The sequence below is a fragment of the Crotalus tigris genome, unplaced genomic scaffold, assembly GCF_016545835.1.
Source record: "Crotalus tigris isolate CLP2741 ecotype Arizona unplaced genomic scaffold, ASM1654583v1 scf7180000017881.257975618366:2651188, whole genome shotgun sequence".
NCBI lineage: Eukaryota > Metazoa > Chordata > Lepidosauria > Squamata > Viperidae > Crotalus > Crotalus tigris.
This window is the reverse complement of record NW_024096698.1, coordinates 1,272,981-1,300,038: the sequence shown is the minus strand read 5'-3', so window position 1 is coordinate 1,300,038 and position 27,058 is coordinate 1,272,981. Positions and strand designations below refer to the sequence as shown.

Sequence of the window (27,058 nt, the reverse complement as noted above, 5' to 3'; positions counted from 1 at the left end):
ATTTGCTATTCAAGCTTTTTTAAACATCTAAATCCAAAAATAGCTTCTGTTGATAATTTATCAACACATATTTTTAAACTGTGATATAATATTGAGCCGAGATGGCGCAGCAGTTAGAGTGCAGTACTGCAGGCCACTTTAGCTGACTGGGTTCAGCAGGTCAGCGGTTCAAATCTCACCGGCTCAAGGTTGACTCAGCCTTCCATCCTTCCGGGGTAGGTAAAATGAGGACCCAGATTGTTGGGGGCAATGTAAATATATATATATACATTGCTTACTGGTGTACACCGCTTAGAGAGTGCTCGCACTTAAAGCGGTATATAAGTCTCATAAATAAATAAATAAATAAATAAATAAATATTGCGTATTGAAGATTTTCAATTTTCCCTCCCCGGTCCCATTCCTCCAATGTGCAGAGAAATCAGATGGTGATAATTATTTTATTATACATTTACTTGATAATTTTTCTATCTGGGAAGTAGTCATACACTATAATATTGCCACAATTTATAATTAAAGGATTACAATGAATTCTTATATTAAAGCCTGGGCTTTCTGGCTTTTATACAAATTGTGCGATATTTCCTATTCTAATCTGAGCCTTTGTTATCATTAAGTTATGACTAAAATAATATTCCACATATAACTGATATCTGATAGTTGATACAACTTTTGTCTGTGAGATACAGTACAATATTTAAAAAGGAAGATTTCATTAAAAAAAATAAGCATTACAGATACATAATTTTCTTTGTCCATGTATGAAAGTCCCAGAAGCTGACAAAGTACAACTCAAATGTATATATTTTAATATCTGTGGTGTTTCATATCATATTTGCATCAAAAATCATCTTGTAAAAACAAAATTATATGAAAATATATTCAAAGATTTAAAAATATAGGAAAATATTCATAAAGTTCAAAAGATTAGCTACAAGACTCTTTGATCTGTTTCCGTTAAGAGGATGGAAAAATTAATACAACTTGTTATATCAATATTAGTTATCCATTTGTTTCCTTACTGCACAGTAAATTCTTTACAACAAAGCAAAGAACAAATACACATAGGATCAGTTCTTGAATACATCTGATTTGATAACAGCATCCCTTTATAATCTAATCCAAAATTTAACTGCCAATCTAGGCTTTCTGTTGTTTCTAAGATACTACTATGGCTAGAAGGCATCTCTTTATTTTAATTCCAGAAAACCTGAAACATGAATCCTTTTGTCTCACTCAAAAGCATGACTGCATTTTCCTTGTAGATGGAACTCTTAGCAGTCTTATGTAGTAGCAAAGTTCTGGATTGGATTAATTTTTTTTTTTAAAAAAAATCAATGAATATATTTCCATCTACGTTTGGATACTTCCTGTATTAATTTTATCTAACTGTGAAATATGTCTAGTTTGGATGGGAGGTGGGAACTCAGAAGACTAAACATAGATCTCTTTAAACTGATTTGATTCTATTTTTAATGGCTTCCTTTGGCAATGAGGGGACAGTGATAAAATAATCTCCCTTTACAGAAGCAAGTTGTTTTAGTTAAGAAAAATACAGACCATCCCCTCTAGCATAAGCACCAACAAAAGGAAACAAAAAGGGGAGTGTGGATTTATTCCAGGAAATAGATTGGCTAATATTACAAAGATCTGGCCTTCAATACTCTGATATTAGTTCTAATGTCATATCAGCTTTCATTTTAAATATTAAAAAAAAGATAGGGGAACAGCAGGTAGGGAGATAAAGCAGACATCAGACAGTTGAAAAATGTAATATTCATAGGTTCTATGTGCTTAGATATTTTAAAATTAGAATTCAGCATGCTTAACTTTTCTCTGGATTACACAGTTCAAGAGACTACAAAGCAACTTCTACCCAAATGGAGACCATTATTCTTCCACAATAATATATATAAAGGTATTATATGCTTTGTATCCAGAGCACTCTGAGCTCATATTGGCTATATTAAATATGAAAAGGGATCTAGAATTCGTATCACGAAATATACATACAATTAAATTGTTATGCTTACAAAGGACACCTATTTTCTCCAAGCTTTATATGAACATCAGAAAGTATTTGGTTATAAGTTTTAAGTAATAAATGTTAACACAAATATATACTTTATAGTCAGCCTGGATACACGAGGCTTATTTTTTCACGAAAAGCTGATGGATGACACCACCTTAAAATGTAGGTTGATAGTTACATAACTGACTCTCCTCACACGGGGGGGGGGGACTCCTGCATTTCAGGAAGGGAAGATCCATGTCTAATTCTCTCTCCTGTGTTTTTGTGGAGTGCTTTCACATGGAGAAATATTATGACATGTAAAACTATACTAGGGGACTAAAGACAAAAAGTTGCAAGTGCAGTTGAATATAAGACTGTCCACTCTCAAAATGTTTACCTGGTAAATAAAATCTTTCTGCAGCTATAGTTCTTTCCTTAACTATAAATGTGGATGTTGCCAATTTTAAATTAAGGCTGTAGCAAAACCAGTCAATGTAATCTAAGGCTTAAAATATGTATCATTGAGAACACTGAGTTTTCATCTGTTCAGTACAAAGTAAATTAATTCAGAGAAATCCTTGTGTTACACCAAACAAAAACAAAACAAAACCAAAAAACAGAATTAAAACCCTGCACACAAATGCAAAACCTTTCCAATAAAACTATATGTAAATTTTAATAACTAGCCCAACATTCGGTGATACAAGAATAAGGTTAACGCCTACTCTCAGATTTATTTGCCAATTACATCTTAGAAATTACTTCTTTTATTTGACTGATTATATGGACGAAAGCAAAAAGCTATGCATTGTTAAGTACAGGCATTCAGGGACAAATTAATTTCAATGCTAAAATAAAAATTAAATTGCTCAAATAAAACAAATGCCAATTATTTTAAAAGTCAGAAGAATTTATTGTTTTCAAACTGAGTTGACTGCAGTTTATCTGCTTTAGCAAAACCCCAAGATGAAATAACCCACCGTGTTCCTTTTAAATAAGCCACAGTAGTTTGTTCCTTCATGTACCAAGAATGTCTCAAGGCAAATGTGTCCTCGTAATTTCAGAGTCAGAGAGTCCATCTTCTTGAAGACAGGGCTCATAGTCTCCAGCATTATTTGCCAAGTCAATATCTGGCTCTTCATTGCTCTCAGCACTATAGTCCACTTCTTCAAGGAAGCGAGGTTCATCTTCTTCTAGAACATAAGTAGTGGGGCTACAGCAAACATGTTAAACACTGTGGTTAGTTAAAATGGAATGTAATTCACAAGAAATGTAACCATTTAAGACAGGTATCATTCAGTATTGACAAATTATTCCTAACATTTAATTTTTTTTTCTCCTCAGATAAGAATGTCAAGTTTGGGAAAATAACATTTATATACTTGTATACTGAAGATTTGTACAACTGTATGTTTTATGCTGCATTCCACCAATTAATTTTTTAAAAAATAACTAACACTGAGGATTACTAAATACATCTGAACTTTAGAAAGTTAATTAAAATGTTTTTTCAATAGCACCAATTTCTTTCCCAGTATTAGGCTTTTTCTTCAGGCTGTAAGAGAAAATAGATTTTATAGAAGAGGAATTATTGTAAAAGCTGATTTAGCATATTGCAAAGTCATTCCCAACCTCCATCCCACTTCCCAAAGTTTATTCATTGGGAAAAAATAAAAATAATGCAGGAAGACAGAGACTGAGTTTGGTGTAGTAATTAAGGCACCAGGCTAGAGACTTTATAACCTTGTCTTGGGAATGAAGACAGCAGGGTGACCTTGGGCCAAACACTGTCTTTCAATCCTAGGAAGAAAGCAATGACAAATCACTTCTGAAAATCTTGTGAAGAAATCTGGAGGGACTGGTTTAGGCAATCACCAGGAGTCAACCCTGAATCAAAGGCATACACCCCACACACACACAGCCTCCTAATTTCATATTGCTATGCCTCCAAAACAAAAAGCATTAAAATATTTTAAGTGAATAAACCAACCCACTCTTCTCCAAAGCTTATAGCAAGATGCTCCAAAATGAAGTTCCATTTCAAAGCATTTTTTGGCACCATTGACCTAACATTATATTTCATCAAAATTTAGCACTTCATTGTAATGTAAACCCTAACCCCAAAAGCTGCAATTTTAGGTATTAAAAGAGATTAAAGAATAGAAAAAAATATATTGCATCTCACAAATCAAATATTTTAGAATTGACCACACAGCTATCTAGATCAAAACAATGTGTTTACTGCAACACAGGTGCTGACCATTCCTCACATGTATGCATAAACATAACAAAATTACAACATTAATCCCTTGGGTATATTTTGCAAGCAATACCTTGATTTCTGGATCCAGATTCCTATTTCATTATTTGGAGCTAATTTACAATAAAAGCTGCCTGCCACTATAGGTCTTTTTTTTTTTAATCCAAATAACCCTCTGGTAAAAAAATAAATAAATGATTTTTTTCTACCTTGTCACTTTGCAACTAGATTCAATCAATTCATTTTCAATGTCCAAAAGAGTAGATGGCAGATTATATTCCAGTGGTGACGTCAACTTTTTCAAACGCAATAAACCAGTACAGAATTTGGTTCCCATCTCTTCCAACTCACGTGTCCCAATTTGTAAGCCCTAATGAGAAAACATACAGCATTAAGCAGTTTAGTGCAATTTGCTTTCTCCCCGTCTATAGTTCATTATTTACTCAAAACCTGTAACTGAAAGAAAAGAAGAGGTAGAAAATGCTGGCAATATTTTTATACATTCAACTTCCTGCATAAAACGGGAACATCTAGAGGGGGATTCTTTGTGAATTTAATTGGATGTGCTTCAAATCCACTCCAAACATAAAAAGTTGTGGAAGGAAATGGAGGAATGGCATATGGATCCTTGATTCTCTGCTATATACACCTCAAATGAGCAATACTGCTTAATATTTCTCAGTTCCTTCTCCGTCCCTCCCCTGGCCTCCCATCACTCCTATGCTGCTTGCACTAACTCCCCCCTTAGCTTCCCATGAAGCCTGCACGGCCTTCCCAATCTCTCCCCTAGCTTCCTCCCATGGCTAATGCACAGACTGGCCAGCCTCCCCCACCCTCCTGCAGCAACTCCCGGTGACCTCTTCCTGTTTAACAATCCATGCATTTTGAGCTTGCAACAGCAACCGGGACCACCCAGAATTGCCATCATTAAGTGATACAGTTGCATAATGTCATACTTTACTATTTTATCACTTAGTGATGGCAATTCCTGTCCTTACTGCTATCGTAATCTGAGGACAACCCGTTATCACAAAGAATGCTTTGTAAGGCAAACAGAAACCATGGTCGAATTTTTTTGTCACCAAATGAACACAAGGGCATCTTCCATATTCCAGATTATACATGAATTATATGTGAACACACATTTCAGATTATATGTGAGTGGTTTTCTTCATTAGAAGAATGCTAACTATTAAGGAGTCTATTCATTAAATTACGTGATGTGCAAGAGTCGACATAGTTCCGAGCTCCTTTGAAATGAATGCAAGTACTATACAGCATCAACTTAATTCTTCAGATGCATTAATATAAAATGCTATTTTACCACAAACCACACTTGCCTTGTATTTCCCTTGATCACATCCACACAATGTGCTTTCCATGGTGTAACTTCTTTGAACACCTATCTCTCTCCACACTACAACGCGTGCCGTAGATTCCTTTGATTTTTCCACGACAAAACTGCAGCTGTTCATACAGAATGCTGGGGCTGTCTGGCTCAGAATCTTAGGGAGAGTCTGCCAGAAAGAAGCAACAACAAACATTATAGAAAAACTCTGAGGCTTGTATATCTTTAAAGTATAAATTTGGGTGTCACAGATCTGCAGAATACTACAGAGATCTCCCTCTGAATGAGGAGGGAATACATTGCATGTCAGAGGAAGTACAGGTTACAAAGCAGTTCTGCATGGAGAGTACAGAATCAAAGATGGAATAGCTCTGATATCAGAAAGCTTCTAAGTGCAGTCTGTCTAGATACTGGAAAATCTATGGACTTTGTTATGGCATGGCATTTTTTCGAAGATTTCTGAAAATGCTTTTTCTTCACACAGCACGTTAATTAACCTCTGAAATTTGTTACCACAAGATGTGCTGATGGCCACTAACATAGATGACTCTAAAAGGGGATTAGACAGAGGACAGGCATATCAAGGATTGTTAGCCTTGAAGACTTAAAGTTACTTCTGAGTTGGAGAAGGTAGTCATCCAAATGCCATATGTAGAGAAACAAATTTGAATCTGTTTCCAGCTTATAAGCATATGACTAAAGAGAGGCCAAAATGCCAGGCTAGAATGAGTCTTTCCTTTTTCCTCCATGCTAGATGAACACTATCCAATTAATGACTGACACAATGTTGAAAATATATATATAAATGTCCGTAAAATGTGACTCCTGGGTATGTTCATATTATAAAATAAATAACTCACGATCACCAGGAGAAATAGGAAAAAATTTAAGCTCGGTTTTATTAAATTTTTTGCTATTTCTCGTGGTGATCATGAGTTATTTATTTATTATTTGACGCGGGAGAAAACTCGAATAACCAAAGACCTACATACAAACACCCACGAAAACCTCAGAAAATATATATATTTGTGTGTATGTGTGATATCTGTAAAAATATGACTCCTGGGTATATTCATATTGTTGTTGTTGTTGTTGTTAACTGCGAAGTCGTGTCCGACCCATCGCGACTCCATGGACAACATTCCTCCAGATCTTCCTGTCCTCTACCATCTTCTGGAGTCCATTTAAGTTCTCACCTACTGCTTCAGTGACTCCATCCAGCCATCTCATTCTCTGTCGTCCCCTTCTTCTATTGCCCTCAATCTTTCCCAGCATTAGGCCCTTCTCCAGTGAGTCTTTCCTTCTCATTAGGTGGCCAAAGTATTTGAGTTTCAACTTCAGGATCTGGCCTTCTAAAGAGCAGTCGGGGTTGATCTCTTCTAGGACTGACCGGTTTGAACGCCTTGCAGTCCAAGGGACTCGCAGGAGTCTTCTCCAGCACCACAGTTCAAAGGCCTCAATTCTTTTGTGCTCAGCCTTTCTTATAGTCCAACTTTCACAGCCATACATTGCAACTGGGAAAACCATGGCCTGGACTATATATATTTAGCTAGCAATAAATGCAAGAACACCAGGAAATTATAAAACTATAAAAAAGTTTTAATAAATTTAAAACACCAAGCTTTCGCTGGCAACTGCCGGCATCGTCAGGGTGGTTTCCAGTCGATGGGAGAGGCTATTTATGGCTGTGGCATTCTTTGCGCCCGGATCAAAGGATCAATGTCTTGGTGACGTTTCGACGAAGTCCCATTCGTCATCTTCAGGCTGGTGTTTTCAGCTTCGTGCTTCGAGGAGCAACCTCAGAAAACAATATATATATATACATATATTCGACTGATTATTATTCCTCTACACTGCATTCTTCTTTTGCCTCCATGTGAAACTGATGTACACTGAATCAGATGTTAGTTCCTCTATCCCAGTCATTTCCTGACTATTCAAGCTCTGTCAGCAATTAGATACTGATTTTATCATGTCATTATAAATTCATTAGCCTTTGGGATGTCTTTGCTGGGTTACTGTAATCTGATTATTCGTGGTACTGAAGTCTTTGCTGTTTCAAATGAAAAGCTCTGGAATATAAAACAAATACTCTGAGCTGAGTTTTAGTAATGTTCCCAAATTAATTTTCTTTAAATACTAATCAGAAGTTGACCTTTGTCTACAACAATACTACTAGCAAACTATTATTGAGTGAAAATAGTACAATAAAAGAAACATAAATCATAAATTCTATGCATATATCTGCATGCATACATAAACATCTACTTACCCTATAACCAAGGTCTTCAATCAGATCACAAGAAGCAGCACTAACATTAGTATGCCATATTGTTTCCTTGATGCTACAGCCATACATAAATACATTTTTCTTGCGAGAATGACCATGATAGTCACAAAAAACCTATAAAAAGGTATTTTTCAAATATTAAAGATGCACATTCAACATAAAACACAATTCAGATAGAACAATGCATATCTGATAAATAACCATTTATCTAGAAACCACCAATGGATATGTTAATTTAAATTAATTTTATTAACATTTTAAAAAGAATTTTATTAAACAATTTAGATCAAGCTTGTCATGAATTTCTTGAAGAATATAATTTCAGGGGTTTAAATGTGAATTTACAACTTAAAAGTATTCTACACCATTAATGAAGACATATTTTGTTTAATTTTAAAGAACATTGATTTAAAAATCAAGTCAGGAAATGGTACATAGTATTGTTTGTGTATATATCTACCTCTTTCACATTTTAATGGTCACTCATTGTAACTAATTTCATTATTACTAATTTTTCTTCAGCACAGTTCTAATACAGCACAGTGATATGGGCAAGAAGGTAATTCTTTAAGCAACGCTTTTACAAAGAATTAAAATTCAGGGGGTGTCAAACTGGCCACAGCTTACTCCCTAGGAACGAACGATCCTTGACTCCATAGGTGTTAGAGAAAGGGTACTTTTACTAGAGATGCTGAGTGCCACGTGAGCAAGGCAAGCTCTAAAAGAAAACCATGTGAAAATCCTCAATGTCCAAAACCCTCCCCCTTGAGAGTAGTCCAATCAGGTTCTGTTCTGATTTTGGGGAACTCAGTGTCTCAGGCACTGCTACAAATTCCTTTCCCAGGACTGGTGTCCTTGAAGGCAAGCAGATGGCTCGGTCTGGCACCTCTGGTTCCCGTTAGTGTATACTCCCCAAATTCCCACAGCATTCTTTCACACCTCCAGCACTCTTCCCCTCACAAATGCTCCCTCCCTCCCCCGTTATGGCAGTTGCTAGCAATCTTCAAAGAAGGCCAAGTTAGGCATCTGACAGGGAATTTCAACTTCCATTACCTGCACATCCTTTAAATGTAAAGATCACATTTTAAGTGGTTTTTCTTAACTAAGAAAATGCTTGCTTACCAATGGCAAACGTTTTATAGCAGCCAAATATTGAAGCAGACCTTTGGCATGATAAATTGTGGGGTGCAGATCCAGGTTTGGGTTTTGCCACTGCCTATTCAAATCCTCCCCACTTAAGGAACAGCGATGACTATGAAACAAAAATCAAAAAGTTTCCTATTATAATTATTTCATTCTCCAAGAAAATGAATGTTAAAATTTGTGTGGATGTTAATGATTTCACTGTAAGTGTATTAATGTAAAGGACATTCTTCTAAAGCTGGGATGTTCAATCTTGGCAACTTTAAGACCTGTGGACTTCAACTCCCAGAATTCTCCAACCAGCATGTCTACAGGTCTTAAAGTTTCCACTCTTGATCTCATTTATTGTTTCAAGCATTTAATATTTTAAATTAGCTAAACTGAATTAAATTGGTGGAAAGAAAAAGCTAACATGTATACTTTTGTCAAACTACCCTTGACAAATGGCCCCACAATAGACACAGTTTGAAATTGTGAATAGGAGAAAATAGTTTTTCAGAAGTGTCATTGATTTATTTTCTAGGTTTCCACCAGTTTTATGGGTTTTTCCTTTTGTTTTTGTATTATAGCTGGAGTAGCATTTCACAAAATGCTCATGTGCAAAAAAGTTATCCATTATCTCATCAGTCTTACATTCAGACTGACTGACGTTTAGAATAGAAACAGTGAAATAGCAGGACCTTTATAATATTTACTTGATCTCATTGGGTATATACTAAGCATTACTAAATCTGGATTTACCCTTTCATTTTTAATATCACAAACTGCATTGTTCTGAAGGTGTCCGATCTACTTTAAAAAGTCAACTGAAACCCTCAATTATGTAACATTGAAAATAAGTCACCTCTTTAATTCTCACAGTGATTTAGATTCTGAATAAAGGCTTTAAAGATTATTGATCCAAATGAATTGTGTCATGTAGCTTTCCATGAAGTTTAAATCAGAGAGATAAATGCTTTTTGATTGTGTGAGGGTCAAAGCATGATACAGCAAGAGATATTTACATCATGTAAATGAAAGAAACACTAGCCCTTTGATTCTGTAGAAAACAAACAAGAAAGTGGTTTTTCTCAGCATTATAAATGAAGTGAGGCCATTTCAGGATAACAGAAACTCTGCTGGACATTGTCAAAGTCCTGCAGCTGAGGCTTCTTCCTTAGAACTGAACAGTTCATTATTACTTTTAAATAAAAAAGAGCTGTGTTAAGTGTAGCAGACTTGGCTGAAATCAGTCTAATAGCATGAGGGATAGAATACTTGGCTTCAGTCAGCCTGGGGTAGAAATTATGCAGAGGATAAATCCCATTGAATTTGAGCAAAATATACAAAGGATTATATTTAAATCTTAGAGCTATTAATACAATATAGGAGCAACATCCATGGGAATTCTACAGATTCAAGCGTAAAAATGTCTTTCATATTAATAGTTACTTGCCTAGAAAGACATTATCTCTTACTGAAATTCTCCAATTTAGCTGAAATTCTTTTTATTGTGACAAGCCTCACACAATGACAGAATAATTAACTTCTCTGTTATTGACAAAGGAAGCAGACTGTACTAAGAGGAATTTCCCTGAGGAATTGTTAGTACCTTTTGCCCGTTGAAGTCAGCCTTTACTGGAGATGTGGCTGGAACTTTCTATGTGTTCTTGGGATTTAATAGAAAACTCAGTACAAAATATGATTTCAGATTTTTTTTTTTAATTAAACAAACAGGTAGCATCCTGGTTTGCTTTACCAGACAAGATTTACAACCATATAGTAATTTATAACCAGAATGCTCATTCCACTGCTCCCTCCTCCCTTTCCCCATCCAAAGATAAGCAAGGCGGCTTGAGATTTTTCTGCAATGGAACTGAACTTTTGTCTATTCAATTGTGCAGCCCAAGCTTCCCTATGCATATTTATGCTTTATATTTATTACTCTTAATGTGTATTGTTCTTTTGTAGTTCTAAAAACTACTGCTATCTATAATCAAAGAAAGGGTTTAAAAATGCTGACAGCAATTCCTCTGACTAGTAAACCTCTTATTTTCTGTCCTCTTCAACCCTCATCAGAGATCATCTGCAAAAGGTGGACTAAGTCCTATGATGCCTCCTTCTCTTTGGCTTTGCTACACTTTTCTAGGTCATACCAACATGTGCTTCAGATGTGTTCCTCCATCCCGTTAACAATGTAACACTACCCTGTCCATTATAGGACTGCCAGCTGTTTATAAGCATTCTGTCAGAATGACTATGCAGACAAATCAAGAAATCAACTCCATAGGAAAGCTAAAATGTGTTAATACTGTATGACTATATTAATATAATATTCTGAGTCCGCTTGTGCTTTATTTCCCACCTATCCTCCTCCATACTCATGTGAATTAGGGAGATTCTGTTTGAGCCTTTTGCTTGTTTGGAGCTTAAGCCACATTTTCACCCTTATCTCCTTGGTAACAGATCTGGCCTATCAAGATTGTTTTCTTTACTCTCTAACTTTTCCAAGACCAAGCCAATGTTCAACAGCCACCACTGTCTAGACCGTTTCTCAATCTTGATAACTTTAAGATATGTGGACTTCAACTTCCAGAATTCCACAGCCTCCAGGTGAGATGGGAGGCCTTTAAGTGGAAGGTAGGTAGGAAGGAAGGAAGGAAGGAAGGAAGGAAGGAAGGAAGGAGTCAGTTTGCATTGGTCTCTCCGGTATATACACTTTACAGAATCCTTTGGTAATTTTAAAACTCACTTCTGATGCCAACCGCATAGCCCTTGTTCCTCTTATAGAATTGAACTCCTAAATTTAGCATTCCTTATTGGCTAAGTAGTAAAAAACACCTTTTCATTTTCCTACATTGGTACATGAAAAAACAGCAGGAAGCCATCCCTGAATGCAGGTTGTCAGAAGGAGGAACAGTAACAACACTGCGCTTAATAATAGATATATCTTCATTTGGGATAAGTTAATATTATATTTGATTTAATTGCATTGCAGTGCCATCCAGTACTATTAACTTTGGTTCAATACTTGAAAATGAGAAACTATTATGGAAAGTAGATGAACATGTACTTAAAATATTATTTTTAAACAAAACTGGATGTACTAAAAAGTATAAATGCACATATGTGTATGAAGAAAAGTAACTGTTCACTTAAAATAACATAACTGTATTAGCTAGTGAAGATTCTAGAACAGGGGTGTCAAACTGCCAGCCTGCAGGCCGGATGTGTCATGCCAAAACCACACCCACCCCATTGCCGGCAATGGGAAAAAAGTCACGATACGTCGCGACATGTCATGTGACATTGCGAGTTAAGACACCCATATTCTAGAAGATAAATTTTGCAGAAAAGTTCTGATTTAGAAAATCTGTATTCCAAGCATAGCTACCTTGAGAATGAACTCTGTTGCTAAACGCAATCAAAAACTTACTTTCCATTGATGACCCCATCAGGATTAAGCATTGGTACAATTTTAAAAATATAGGATTCTCGTAAACTCTGGGCAGCAGGAGCATTACTCATAAGATACTCCAAAGTTCCTTTCATAACCCAACTTGAATTGGTTTCTCCAGGATGTACACGCGCAGATAAGAAAATATAGGGACGATTTCCTGAAAACAGCACAAGTAAAATAGCATGATATAGCCATCACTGAGTTGGAAAGACCTTAAAAATATACTAGAACATCCCTGAGAGATTAATCACATTACATCTGCTTGTTACAAATTTATAAAGATGAAATACAGTCTTCCATACAGCATAGTAATTTATGAAAGCACAAGATAATAAGCATATTATATTACACAATCCGTATAATGTTCCATGAACCGATTCAGAGGAAGAGGGAAGAATCTGTCTGCACTGGCATTGTTATTTTAAAATTCCACTGAATTTTAAATTTTGTGGCTAATTTTGATACTACTTGTTATAATTCTTTTGCTCCCGGGCTATGGCGTTTAGAGATGATCTCTCTCTCTCTCTCTATCCTGAAAGAGGCTCATCCACACAGAATGAAGTATGCAATTGTCTTTCCAATTCTTTCACAAACATCACAAAAATGCCACCTAATCCCACTGTTGCTAGGAAGAGTGAAGCATAACTCAAACTTCCATTCATCAAATTAACTCAGAAAAGTTATGGCCAATGTTTTCTGTTGCATGCCTATGAATTATTATAACTAAACAGTACAAAATCAAAGGAAAGACAGGTTTTATTTGATTTGAAACTTTTTGAATATAATCAAAAGGAAAAGACCATACTTACTGAACTGACAAATATGTTCATAGTAATTTGATTCTGGCATGGCTGTAATAGTTACTACAGGACAGTTATTCCCAGAGAGAGTCTCACATAAAACATGTTGCCGAAAATATATCTGCTGAGAATTGTTTGTGGATTCTAATTTTTGGAGATGCATCTTCATCATGCAAAATAAGTACATAAATTCAGAGCCAGTTTTATCTTTTAATTATGCATTTTAAAACTCTAGCTAAAATATTTAACGTAATTTCTAAATTCACCCCTTATAATATTGCATCTAATGTTTTATGTATTGTTCAAGATCCTAGTGCACAGATGTAAGGAAGGAATAAAAATAATTATAGTAACAAAAACTTACATAAAATAATGAAGATTAAATTTATCAAACTGCATTGTTAGTAAGAGTTTATAAATTGTACAAGATATAAACATACGTTATATTAAGGTATAAACAAGAGGTAACTCATAATATTAGAAGTTGCAGTATCATCATTAGCAAGTGTATAAAAATACTAAACTATTGCAAGTAAAACTTTTTTCCACAATGGAAAGCAATCAATGAAATTCTCTATGCATTTAACCTAAGCTGGTATAACTGCTATTATATACGCAAACTAAAAAAGTTTGATCTGTCACCTGAAGGAACCTTTCAGATATCTTATTTATTCTCAAGGCTTGCCAATTTATTGTTTCCCATTTCATTGCAAATGTTCTTTATCAGCATAAAAAGCTTAAATGCTGGTAAATCCTCTCTTTCTGAAATTTAAATTTTCATTCTGCACTGTAAAAGCCATTTTGTGGATATTGTGGGGAAGAGTTAAAATGTTCTATTCCACGAATGGATAGAACTTCTCATAAAAAAGGGACTAAGATCAAGTAGATGCTCCCCTGTTCCAGAAGATTTCCTAAAAGTCAAGTTCTCCTGATTACTGGAAGATAACAGTCCACGGTGTGCATTTGTTACTATTTCTTAACAAAAATGAAGATACATTGGAAATAACCTATGTGATCAATATATGGGCATTTCAATATTCATATAGAAGTCTACTTACTACGTTATAAGCAATTTTACATTTCTACATTTACTACTTGTTCAGATTTGCCTTTATTATATACTGCACACTATTTTAACCATACCTGATACAAACTAGAACAAAATAAACAAAAAGCAAACAAAGTTCTTGCTCTGAAATTCTTAATATGAGATCTCATTGCAAAATATTAATTTTTTACAGTATTTGTTAAACAAAGACATTACTTCCATAGGATTATTTATCCTCAACTTTTATTTTATAACACAGCACTTTAGCTTTTGAATGTTGTGATAAATACTGAGCAATATAATTATTTGACGGTATCATTATCAAATAATGAAACTGTAAGCCAAGTTATTATGAATGTATTCATATTAAAATAATTTACCATTAAAGCTGAGTAAGTATAAGGATAGTGGTAAGCAAAATAGCAAACATCATCCTTATGATGGAAGGTGACTGTGAAGGTGATTGTATAATATGATTTTCCTTTTTGACCTCCTGCTGCAATTGAACTTCTTGAAAAATGATTCCTAGGAACAAAAAAATTACATTATTGTAAAGATAAAGTGCATTATTCTATTCTATTCTATTCCCTGTGATGTTACTGTTCCCCACTGTGTATGTAATGGGGAACTTTCTATCTCTTCTTTTCTTTTGGAAGCAAGCAAGCAAGCAAGCAAAAGTTTAAAGTACAAAACAGCTGCAATGAAATCTCATGCTAGTTTATGACATCTATCTTCTATGTACTAGCGTCAAAATAGGGCACACAATACTGACATTAAAACTGGATAGCTGCAAAATGGGTTTAGGAGTACATACAACCTGAATGCGCTAGATTTACTGTTAGCCTTACTTGTAGTAACAAATATCTGTTCCTGTACGAATCCATGAAGGCCGGCCACCCAGTGCTTCTTGAACGGAGTACATAAGGGGCTGCATACCTTCAAGAAAAATGTACTCTATTAGAGAACAAAACTACCCATATTCAGCAAACAAATATACCTATCTATAGACATTGTTCTCAGCATCACATGGGAAGGTAACTTTTGAATGAGATGAAAAAGTAAGTGTATTATTAGAGTTTGATTATTGTAATATTTGATGGTTCATGTGACTTGCATACATTATGAGCTGCTAAAATCAACAGTGACAGATAGACACCTGGCTTCTGTCTCTTGAAAACTACAGGGACAATATACAATTACCAATCGGTACAGAAAGCCGGGCCTAGCATAATCTAGAGCCGAAGAAAAACCCCTTGGAATAATCTCTTTTGCATGCTCTTCTGAACTGAACTACTAAAACCAGTTAGCAGCTATTATCTAGAGCAGCAGAGTAAAATTTAAGCAAGCTGCCATTCAGGTTACAAGTCAAATCCAAGCCACAGTTTGCAATTCTTGTTTGGAGTCTTGATACAAGGACAAGCTGGTTTGATCAAATTTCTATTTGATTAATTAAAGCTTGGAGAAAAGAAAAGAGAGCATACATATACAAATTAAGTTTTTATCCTTTAGATTATGGTTTGGCGTAACTAACATTTCAATGCTATTAGTTTCCATGCTAGGTTCTCTATCTTGCCATCTGCTCCTTAGAAATCTGTAAATAATTTGTCTATCTCAAATTGATTACCTTTTTTAAATCCAAAGAAACATTTGCTATATCACTTCTCTGTGCTATTACTGATATTCTGCCATTATCTGTAGTGATAAATTAAATCCTGGTATTATCTACAACTGTCTAAACTACTTCCCCATGGCTGTGTATGTACTATGTGTGTTCTTTTTTTTTTCCAAGAGAAAAGTAAATTAACTCTTACCATAATTAAACTGACTGTTTGTCTTTTCACAGTTGATTATATTAAATCGGTAGACACTGCCTGTTCGCATTCCACTGACTTCAAAATAAAACCACTGGTGATAATGATTGCTGTTTATATCAGAGTTCAGAATGAGATCATACTCATTTCTAAAAATGAGCAGAAATAAATAAGTCACAAAATTCAGGTAACTGATCTATAATGATTAAATAAAACAATAACAATATCTTACTTTCTGATCTGAATAACTTTCCGTAAATTTCCTGATTCAAATTTGGAGTTAAACTTCAAAACATCCCCTTCATCAGGCACTAGACAACTGAGAAATAAAATAAAATTACAATGGTTTATAAATAATTTATTTCGTTGTACTGAATTTGAATTAGACTGATTGGAGAAGAATACAAATGAATACAAATGAACCAGAACTTCAAGTTATGTATATTAGATTGGATTAAATTATACATAGTTAATGAGAGCTAATGAAAATATAAACTGCAAGCATGTTTTCTATGTTACAGAACAGTGGGACTTCTTGACATTAAAAAAAATCATATTTGTAGCTGAAATATCAACATAACTATCAGCAATTATATAGTATAGGAATTTTTAAATTTTTCTGTCACTTAATTTTTTTGTTTTTTCCTAGGCTCAAACCTTGTTTATATTTGCATTAGGAGGATAAAATGTTAAGTATTTTCAATTCAGTGGAATCTCATTATAAAGTTCCTTGATATAAGATACTTGACATGTAATAGTTCAGGTTTGTATTGGTATTTACATCATTTTCATTAATTTATGCCATCTTTTGTGGTCATTGTGCAAATGGTATCATGTGCTTATTGGCTTCATTATAAAAATGGCATAAATCCTTCCTTCCCCCTTATGGTCATTCATTATTCCTCCTTTCCATCAATAAGTCTGTTAAAACGAGCATTACATCTGAATAGAACAGATTCTTGTTTCCAGCTCTGCTCTTCCAAACTGTTCTGCGGTATTAGGTGCTCTTGTCTATGAATGTGAAAATTCATGGAGAAACAAAAGGAAACACAGGCTATTAATTTTTGTACTATTTTAACATTTGCATTTTTAACCCAGAGAAAACTTGTTTTAAAAAAAACCTTGCTTTTTCCATTCCCTGGTTAAAAGACACCAGAAATTTCTTTTCAGTAATGTTCAACAGTGCTTGTGACAAATTAGTACTACTTGTTGATAGATTGGAATAATGATTTTTTTTTCTTTTTCAAGGCATTTATAATTCATAGGATACAAAATTCATAGGATACAAAGCTGTGTTTTAAAATACAGTGGATCCTGGCTTTTTAATTAATAAAGTTATATTTAGTTTTAATTTTTACTGTGTACAAATTATTAAAATTAATTCATCTTAAAGATACAGTACTCTACCTCTAGCAAGTTTTTGACTTTTGCAACTTTCTACTGTAAATAGCCAAGGAAACTATCATACTCCCATTAATTTATAACTTTTCCTAAATTATTGCATCTAAAATGGGAAAGTAATCATTATGAAATCGGTGACTAATCATTATGAAATAAAGACCTTCATATAAAACTTACCTCAGATTATCAAGATCGTACACAACTCTATCTATAATATCATTAGGATGAATAAGCCTTTCAATATCTTGGGCAATTTTTGTCCTATTTAGAAAAGGAAGTAAGATGCCATATTTCAAAACTCTTGACAGTACAGTGCCACATATAGAATCAGTGCATAAGGAAAGAAAGAGGAGTTTGAGTTTAAGTCAAGTTTCTACTTTAAATATATATTATTATTTGTGGAACTCACCACAATTCTTTTCTGAATGGAAAGAAAATAGCTTGGATACAAGACATTGAGGCTTGTTTAGACCCAATGTCTGGTTTCCTTATTACAGGAAACATGTCCAGTATTATTAGCATTTAACGATTATTTCAGTTAGTATTAGTAATTAAAACTAGTTCAGATTTGAAAATAGGTTATATTAAAAATTCATGCAAGTATAGTTTGAATACATTGCAGTGATTGGGTTAGGGTGCAAGCCTCTCACCTCTGGAAGTTTCTAATTGAATATGATGAGCCTCTTAATATAAAAAAGAGAGGTGCTTTATTCAGCTATGTAACCATGCTACAAAAACTGCTGTACTAAATATCTGAATATAATACATATGAGAAACAATTTGCAGGTAGGTGGGTATCTATGTGTTTATGTACACATCCATGGACCCAATTCCTACAAGACATGTTAACCATGTAGAAATTTTCCTGAAGATCACTAACAACTTTTAGTGCAGAAAAGTTGAACAGAACAACTTTTAGTCCTTTCAAGAGCTATATAGGAAACCATGCCTCTCACAAAACAATAGAACAGCACAGCATATTGAAATGTTTTTGATAGAAATAGTCTCTATGTTACTATTGGGGACACTGTCTCTTATTTCAGTGTATATTGACTAACAGATAGCTTCTCTTAATTTGAGATGTATTGCATGTTTTTCTTGTGTCTCAATCAAAAAGTTAAGCTACATCTGGACCTGTAACAGACTATATTTGAAAGCACAGAGACAACTATTTCAATTGTCTCTTCATAAGGCAAATTCATAATGTCTGAAGTTTTCCCAAGTATAAATTTGGAAAGACTATGGATTATCTCAAGATAAATCTTGTTAAAATAAATTATTTCTACATCTAATTTCAAAAATTTCATTTAAAATGTCTGGGAGCCCTTGCTACCTCAGAAATATATAATGCACAATATTTTTTGGTTCTTAAGACTTTGAGCCCTAAAGATATTTCAAAGATAATCAAAATCTTTGTTTTCTCTCCTAAGAATATTAATGCTATATTTAATATGAAAATCCTTAAGTTTGCATCAATCCTTCGTTGTTAGAATTACTTATTGTATACGGAAAATGTTCATGACATAATTATCAATAAGCAGAGAACTGCACTTCAGCAAAAAAAATATTTTATTTAACATGTGTCCAAATTATTTTCACAAAATTAATATGGCCTTAGCCATGGGATAAAAAACTTATCCCCAAACATAATGCAGATATAGAATGGCAAACTGGCAATAAGAACATAATGCTATCCCAACTATAAACTATTATCAAAAGAATTAACAGAGATAGCAATCAAGATGGGGAAAAAAATTATTTGAACTTTTTCACACTAAGGGACTTGTCTGTGATATAAAAAAAAAAATAGAAAGCATTTTACCTTACTTGTCCAAATTCATAGACTTTAATAGCAAGTAAGGATTTAACAAGCCCCACAGGAAAGTTAATTGTTTCAGTGATAAAATCAAGACATATTTTACTTCTTCAAATGTCCTAATTTTAGCAGATTCATTCAAAAGGCACATTCAGAATTTAAAATACAACTGCTGACATTTTCAGGACATAATTATGAAAAAATGACTTATTTCTCCTTATTTCAAGACTAACTGAAATTCAATAGTTCTGGAAGAGTTTTTGATGCAGTTCTTATATATATTAAATGAATGCTAGAGTCCTCCTTCACCTAAGACAGTGTTTCCCAAACTTGACAATTTTAAGGCATGTGGACTTCAACTCCCAGAATTCCACAGCCAGCGTTGCTGGCTGTGGAATTCTGGGAGTTGAAGTCCTCATGCCTTAAAATTGTCAAGTTTGGGAAACACTGACCTAAGAGACACATTTCCATGAAATCTATCTGCCTGTTCACTCAGCAGGCAGTACTCAGTCGACAAGCACAGGTGGGACCAGAATTTCTGTTTTTAGCCAAAGCCGTTAAATGAATCGTACCCAATTTTATGACTTTTTTTTAACCAGTTAAGAAAATCGTTGCAGCTAAGTGAATCGTGCAGTTGTTAAGCAAATCCGCCCCCCCCCCCCGCATTGACTTTGTCAGAAGCTGGCTGAGAAGGTTGTGAATTTTGATTGTGTGACCATGGGGATGCTGTGATGGTTGTAAGTGTGAGTAGCAGGTAGGAGTCATTTTTTTCAGTGCCACTGTAACTTTGAAGGGTCATTTGACTAATGGTTGTAAGTCAAGGACTACCTGTATCCTTAAATTTAGACAGGATCTGAAATATGAATCTCAGCACTATTATTTCTATGTAGCCATGCTGCAATTACATTTCTTTATAATGACAGTTACAAATGTATTGATTTAGGTTATGACTTATGCACAAATGCAACTCTGGAATGACTACTAGCTTTATGTATTACTGTAAGCACTAAATTTATGTATTACTGTAGCACTAACTTTACTGATAATTTATATATGTGAAATCAATTACCGTATATGCCAGCGTATTAGGCGACCCGGCGTATAAGACGACCCCCGTCTTTATAGCCGGGCCACATTCCTAGAACGTCGTCTTATACGCCGGAAACTACCAGTATTTCCGGCGTATAAGACGACTCGGCGTATAAGGTGACCCCCGTCTTTGGCGCCGATTTCAGCGCTCGCGGAAGTCGTCTTATACGCCGGCATTTACGGTACATTTTTTTAGGAGTCATTTTGACTGAAAAGGGAAGAATAATTATGAATCTCTGGATGAATTTCTCTCTCCCCCTCCCCTCCTGCATTAATTTAGAAAGCAAGGTTCAAGGAAAATGCACACACCCATTCACTGCCAACTATTGCCAAAAAAGGAGTTTAAGAGACCCCGATGTTATGGAGAAATATCCAATATTTCTTTCACATACATCAGAGTTCGCATGTGACTGGCAGCCATTCTCTTCTTCCTTGTGGAAGAAAAGGAATAAAACATGAGATTATGCAATATCTGTGAATTCTAAAAGTTCTATATTCTTTCATGCAGATGATAATATTTTTCAGTATAACATAAAGCATTTTACAATTTTGAAAGTGATTTAGTATTTTATCTCAGTAAACTATACAACATTCATATACAAAGATTACTACAATCTCACATTAATGTGTGTGTGTGTATATACATACACACATATGAAATTTGGCAAAGCTGTGGTCACTTCAGCACTGCTATAGTGAGCCACAGTCATATGATCATCATTTCCAATACCCCTTGCCAGCTTCCCACAAGGAATGTCAATGAGGACGCTGGTAGGAAGTTGGAAGTTGCTGTTGCTCCCTCTAATCTTTTGGCCACCTGTGATCATTTCATTTCTCTGTTTAGGTAAGGAAATACCTCTGAAACAATGACCCAACAGGTCCCAGATTGTTTAACAATATACAGAATTCTGCATTCACAAAACAATAGCTTTTGTTATCTAATAATACAATATTTTTCTTTATGAACAGGCAAATCAAAGAAGTTGAATCCAAAATTTCTGAAAGGAATTTCATAATTAAGTGGGACCTTTTACTTTCCCTTCCATTTTTCAAAATCCCAAAATTTTCTTCAACAATTTAAAGTTCATCTGAAAGGATATGGTGAGAAGGACTGTAGGGCTGAATGGATGAAAACTGCCTGTCTCGCCTTCATTTACAGCATCAATCTTGGATCTTAATATATTCCATTAATAACTGTTATATTTGAATCTAGTAATATTAATTTTACTGTGAATGATACACAAGCACTATATTAAATCATTCTCTAGATATGTTTGAGGAAAAAAGGTGAACTCACCTCTGTACACCATAAGGTCTTTCAAGGATAGGTTCTTTAAATGGAGGTGGAATATGTCCAAAATAATCAGGATAAGCGACTTCTGAATATTCAGGAACAGATCTAGTATTTTTCACTGTTTCAATATAGAGTTCTGGATCATGCAGTTGTATTGTATCAGGCATTTCAATTGTTACTTGCTCTCCTATAGAAACTGAACAAGATACTTCTTCTTCTTCAGGATCAGGTCCAGAACAGCATAGTTTTCCCAGCTGGACAGACCGTCCCTCAAACAAAACACTTCCACATGTTGGAACATGTTGAAAAGGTTTATTATAGGTAATTTCACTAATGCTACTTTTACATTCGTTTTTTGTCACGGTCTTAGAAATATTGAACTGTTCACTTTTGGAGGTATTTTGAAGTGAAATTCGTTCAAAGTCTTTTACAATTTCATGATGCAGGCACTGGCATGATGGAAGCAATTTCATTTGATCACCTTGATGCTGCAAACTATTATCCATGATACCATCATTTTTTACCAATCCCAGAAACGCTGGTCTTTTATTACAGTCTTCACTTAGTAGATTATTCTCCTTCACAGGAAGTTGCATCATGTCATTTGTTAAAGATGATTCCTCTCCAGCAGTGGGAACAACAATAGGTCCTCCTTGAGCTGCGCTGTCCGAAAAAGACTTTGGTTCCTTTGAAATGAGGTCACATTCCTTAATATTTAAAGAAAGGAAAAAAATGGCAGATACTTGTTAGAGGATTACAATGTTAAATATTGAAGAAAGAGCAATGAGACAGAAAGAAGGATCCGATCCAGACAGAAGGAATAAACCATGAAGGAATGGAGACAAATAGCAGGTAGTTTTCTTTTGAAGCAATGTGAAAAAAAAATTACAATGTCAGAATGAGTTTACGTGCTAATATTGAAAGTGACTTGGTTCACTTTATATGATTTACTGGATCAAATAAACCCAACCTGAATCCAAATTCAAAGTCAGAGGAGACCCAATGTGGTGTAGTGCTTAGGACATCAGGCTAAAAATTGGGAGACCATGAGTTCTAGTTTCCCTTGCCAAGAAAATGACTTGTCCAGGCAGTCTCCAAGAATTGGAGATAACTCAACACAAGAGAATAAAATTAAGTCAGATATGGAAATTTCAGAAGGGTAAAAAATATACCTGCTCTTGATTACTAATAATTATGGATATTGACTTTGTTCCTGAACAAAATTGACAGAGATTATCTTTATGCAAATATATCAGAATCATAGGGTTGGAAAAGACCTTGGAGGTCTTCTAGTCCAATCTCTTGCTCAAGGCAGGAGCTCCCTGCCCAATTTTTTGATATTCTGTATTGAATAAAGCAGTAATAACATACACAAACCTGCTCAGTTTTAATTCTGGTTTGACTCTTTATGAGGCTCATGTGAGTGCCTGTATACAATTCAGTTAAGGTTCAATTAATGTGAACTTGATGGAAATGAAGTGCATAACCTCTGAGAGACTTTCATGAATTTATTTACCTATCCAAGTACGCAATATTTAACTATTTTTTCTATTTCAAACTTAATTATCTTCATTTTGTGATTTTCAAGCAAAAATATTAATGATAATGGTCTCCCAACAAGGCATCAACTAGGCCTCAAAGCTTTTTGACCTTAAAAAGATAGCTGTCCAGTCCACTCACTTCTGCTTTTTAATGTATTTCATTATATTGAATAGCAAGATTATAAAAAATAAACCAAATGCAAAAATGCAATAGGTGAACAATTAATAAATTACAAAACACTTAAACAGAAGAAACAATAGCACAAACAATAAACAAAATCCATAGAAAATTTGACAAACCAATATAGTCTACCTAATGTGTGTGTGTGTGTGTGTGTGTGTGAGAGAGAGAGAGAGAGAGAGAGAGAGAGAGGGAGGGAGGGAGGGAGGGAGGGAGGGAGGGAGGGAGGGAGGGAGAGAGATGTTTAATATTGGTTGACCAATATTGGTTAAATATACTGTATTAACCTACTGAAATCACATTATGAAAAATACCTTATAATACTATATTATTATCAAATAGAGAATAAGAAAAACATCTAATATTACTACTTTATTATTATAAAGCATCATAAAATCTATAACATTTCTTCATTAGCAGAAAACATTGTCTTTTCCAAAATAGACCAATCACACATTTGCAAATGCCAGTCCTTAATATTTGGAATAATATTAATTTACAAATTTTTAATATAATTCTTTTGGCAATTCCCCATGCCAATACAGTCATAAATTGGAATTTCAAATTCCAAAAGTTTTGGGATACAATTCAAAGTAACATTAGCCTTTCTAATATTTAAGGATTTCCCAATAAATCAGCTCATGCATTAAAATGTTATTCCAAAGAATGCAAGTAATTCACAAAATTCTCAATCATATGAGCCAATGAACCGTCAATTTTTTATGCCTCCATCAAATAAAATCTGGTTTAATGTTTCAAATATTGGGCAGTCCAATAAACTTGAAATATAACATTTTCATGAATAAATTTTAATCTCAAGTCTGTTCATATTTAATGTTCTTAAGGATTCATGACATTTGAGGAGGCATTTTAGATACTTCAATTATTTAGTCCATAGTTGATAAATCCCAGTAGTATTCACTTTAAAACTTTTTAAAAATTATTTTGGGTGCTATATGCTATTGGCTTAAATTCAGTCATGGATTCCATCGACTAAAAAAAAAAAAACTCAGATACCTTAGAAGCAGCCATGACAACTGCCCACCTTTGGGCTATCAAAACATGTTTGGGAAAAAAATTATAAATTGACAATGGCAACTTTTTATAAAGAAAACGTATATAAAATGTTCTATAGATGGCACTTACAACCTGCTAAATTAGCAAAAATGTTTAAAAATATGATGGAAATGTAACCAAAAATCTGGCACATATTATCGTTTGTGGTGACCTGTGTTAAAGCAAAAAAAAATTTGGACAAAAATACACAATTGGTTGGAAAAGATGTTAGGAAAACATGTAAATTTTAAACCTGAACTTTTCTCACTAGATATAATACCAGAAAAATCTGATAAGCAAAGTGTATATTTAACATTGCATGTACTTAACAGCAGCGAGGATTGTATTTGCTCAGCACTGGAAGAATGAAGAAATACCACTAGACAAAGAGATAATCAAGAAGATATTGGACTGTGCTGAAATGGACAGACTTACATTGAGGATCAAAGAGAAAGGAGATACAGAATGTTTTCAAACATGGAATTTATTTTATCCATGGTTGGAAAAAAGGGGTAGAGACAAAGAAAGTAACTTGCATTATTAAGCAAACAAATAAAACCAGACAACATGATGTTTATTAAGCACTAATTAAATGTAATAATAAAAAATAAAAATTTTTGAAAAAAAAAACCATGTGTAAATTGAAGATACTGCCACAATTGTAAGCCAGGAAAAACAAACTTCATTTAAAACTGAGAAAAATCCTTCAGATAGTCATTACATAACAATTTATTTGAAGCAAGTATTCTACCTTTCACATAGCTTCCAATATAACATTTTATCACCTAATTTCAAAGTAGAATCCTCTTGAAGAGTTAAAAATTCATGAATGTATCGAATTTCATCTTATATCACAATAAAGTACAAAGGTTTCTCTCAGCATGCATTCCTACAAATAACTGTATATTCTATTGTATATTTATCCACGAATTGATATGACCTTGATAGATATATAATTTTCCAACCAGGTCCATACAGAATAATACTCTACTAAATTTTCATTCCATATTATTTACACTGATAAAATACAATCCATTGATATATATGTGAGTCCAGCATATTATCATCATTTGAACAAATTAAGATCTCAATTTAGTAATTAATTCCTAGATCTACTTTTCCCAAATCAATTCCCTAAATAACATATTGATTTTAACAAAATATTTGGAATTAATATGGGACATATCTCATTAATCGCATGAGGAATAATATTCACGTTAATAGGATTAATTCTGTTCTGTAGTCTTAATGACATTTTAATTTCTTTATTAAAAGTTTTATAAATTTTACAAAAAAAAACAATAACAATACAGAACAAAAAACAACATATACAAAAGAAAAAAAAAATTAAACAATACATATAAAAAAAAACCCCCACCCCACACCCCTCCCAAAAACCCTCCCTTCCCCCCCCCTGAGCTTCCCAGAGCAGAATATAGGCTTAAGAAATAATAATAAAAAAAAAAAAATAAAAAAATAAAAAAAATAAAAATAAAAATTAAATTAAAAACTTTATATTTATATATATAAAAAAGATATCTATAATATATATAAAAATAAAACTTATGAAAAAGATATATAATATTTTTGTATACCCAATCTAAATTGTATAAATTTTATCCATTTGTCCCAGATAGCAAAAAACTTCTCTTGCGTTTGTTGCTTTAAGAAAGCCGAAATCTTTGCCATTTCTGCCAGATAAGCTACTTTAAAAAACCATTCCTTCAATGTAGGCAAAGATTCCTTCTTCCAATATTGTCCAATTAACAGCCTCGCGGCTGTGATCAAGTTTAACATCAATACAACCTCCTTTGTATCACAATCTGTAACAATACCTAACAAAAATAATTGCGGAGTAAATTTTACCCTCCTTCTAAAAATTCTCTGGATATTCCACCATATTTTGATCCAAAATGCTTTTATCTCTCTACATGACCACCAAATATGATAATAGGAAGCCCATTAAAAAGATCATTTAATGGTTGAATCATCTCCTCCATTAAAGCTTTATAATAAACAGCTGTTAACCCATCCGTACCCGGTGCTTTCCCTAATTTCAATTGTTGAATTGCTGAGGCGATTTCCTCCTTAGTAATTAAACCATTAATTTCATATTTCTGATCCTCAGTCAGGTTAGGAAAACTTGCCTCAGCTAAATATTTATTTATATCTAACAGTTGTACATTAGTAGATTTGTATAGGTTTTGATAATAATCCAAAAAAGATTTTTTAATTAATTCCTTCTGAGAAACTAGTTTACCCTTATAATTTATTTTCTCTATTATTCTCAGTCTCTGTTTCTTTCTTAATTGATAAGCCAACCATCTCCCCGGCTTATTAGCATTACAAAATGTATTTTGTTTCATAAATAATAAATTGGTTGCAGCTTGATCTGCTATCAACATATTAAATTGTGACCTTAATAACTTTACAGATTCTTTAGTACTTTCATCAGAAGGATTTAGAATCAAAGCCCTTTCTTTTAGTTTAATTTCATCTTCAAGTTCTCTACGTTTCTGAATCTGAT

The 27,058-nt window shown here is 33.8% G+C and overlaps 1 protein-coding gene across 8 annotated transcripts in view; it reads right to left on the bottom strand.

Moving 5' to 3' along the window:
• Nucleotides 1–426: 426 nt before the first annotated feature.
• AGTPBP1 (ATP/GTP binding protein 1) overlaps nt 427–27,058 on the bottom strand; it is a 75,863-nt gene continuing 49,231 nt past the window's right edge. For 5 of the 8 annotated variants that reach the window (XM_039343909.1, XM_039343911.1, XM_039343908.1 and 2 more), the window contains 14 exons: nt 21,757–22,460; nt 20,852–20,890; nt 17,732–17,815; nt 16,386–16,472; nt 16,154–16,302; nt 15,191–15,278; nt 14,723–14,867; nt 13,304–13,457; nt 12,471–12,651; nt 9,035–9,164; nt 7,895–8,026; nt 5,615–5,791; nt 4,484–4,644; nt 427–3,227 (listed from right to left, as the gene is read on the bottom strand). In XM_039343909.1, the coding sequence (XP_039199843.1) occupies nt 3,050–3,227; nt 4,484–4,644; nt 5,615–5,791; nt 7,895–8,026; nt 9,035–9,164; nt 12,471–12,651; nt 13,304–13,457; nt 14,723–14,867; nt 15,191–15,278; nt 16,154–16,302; nt 16,386–16,472; nt 17,732–17,815; nt 20,852–20,890; nt 21,757–22,460 (2,409 nt within the window). In that variant the 3' untranslated portion in view covers nt 427–3,049. The other 3 variants (XM_039343910.1, XM_039343907.1, XM_039343913.1) reach the window with 3 other exon arrangements.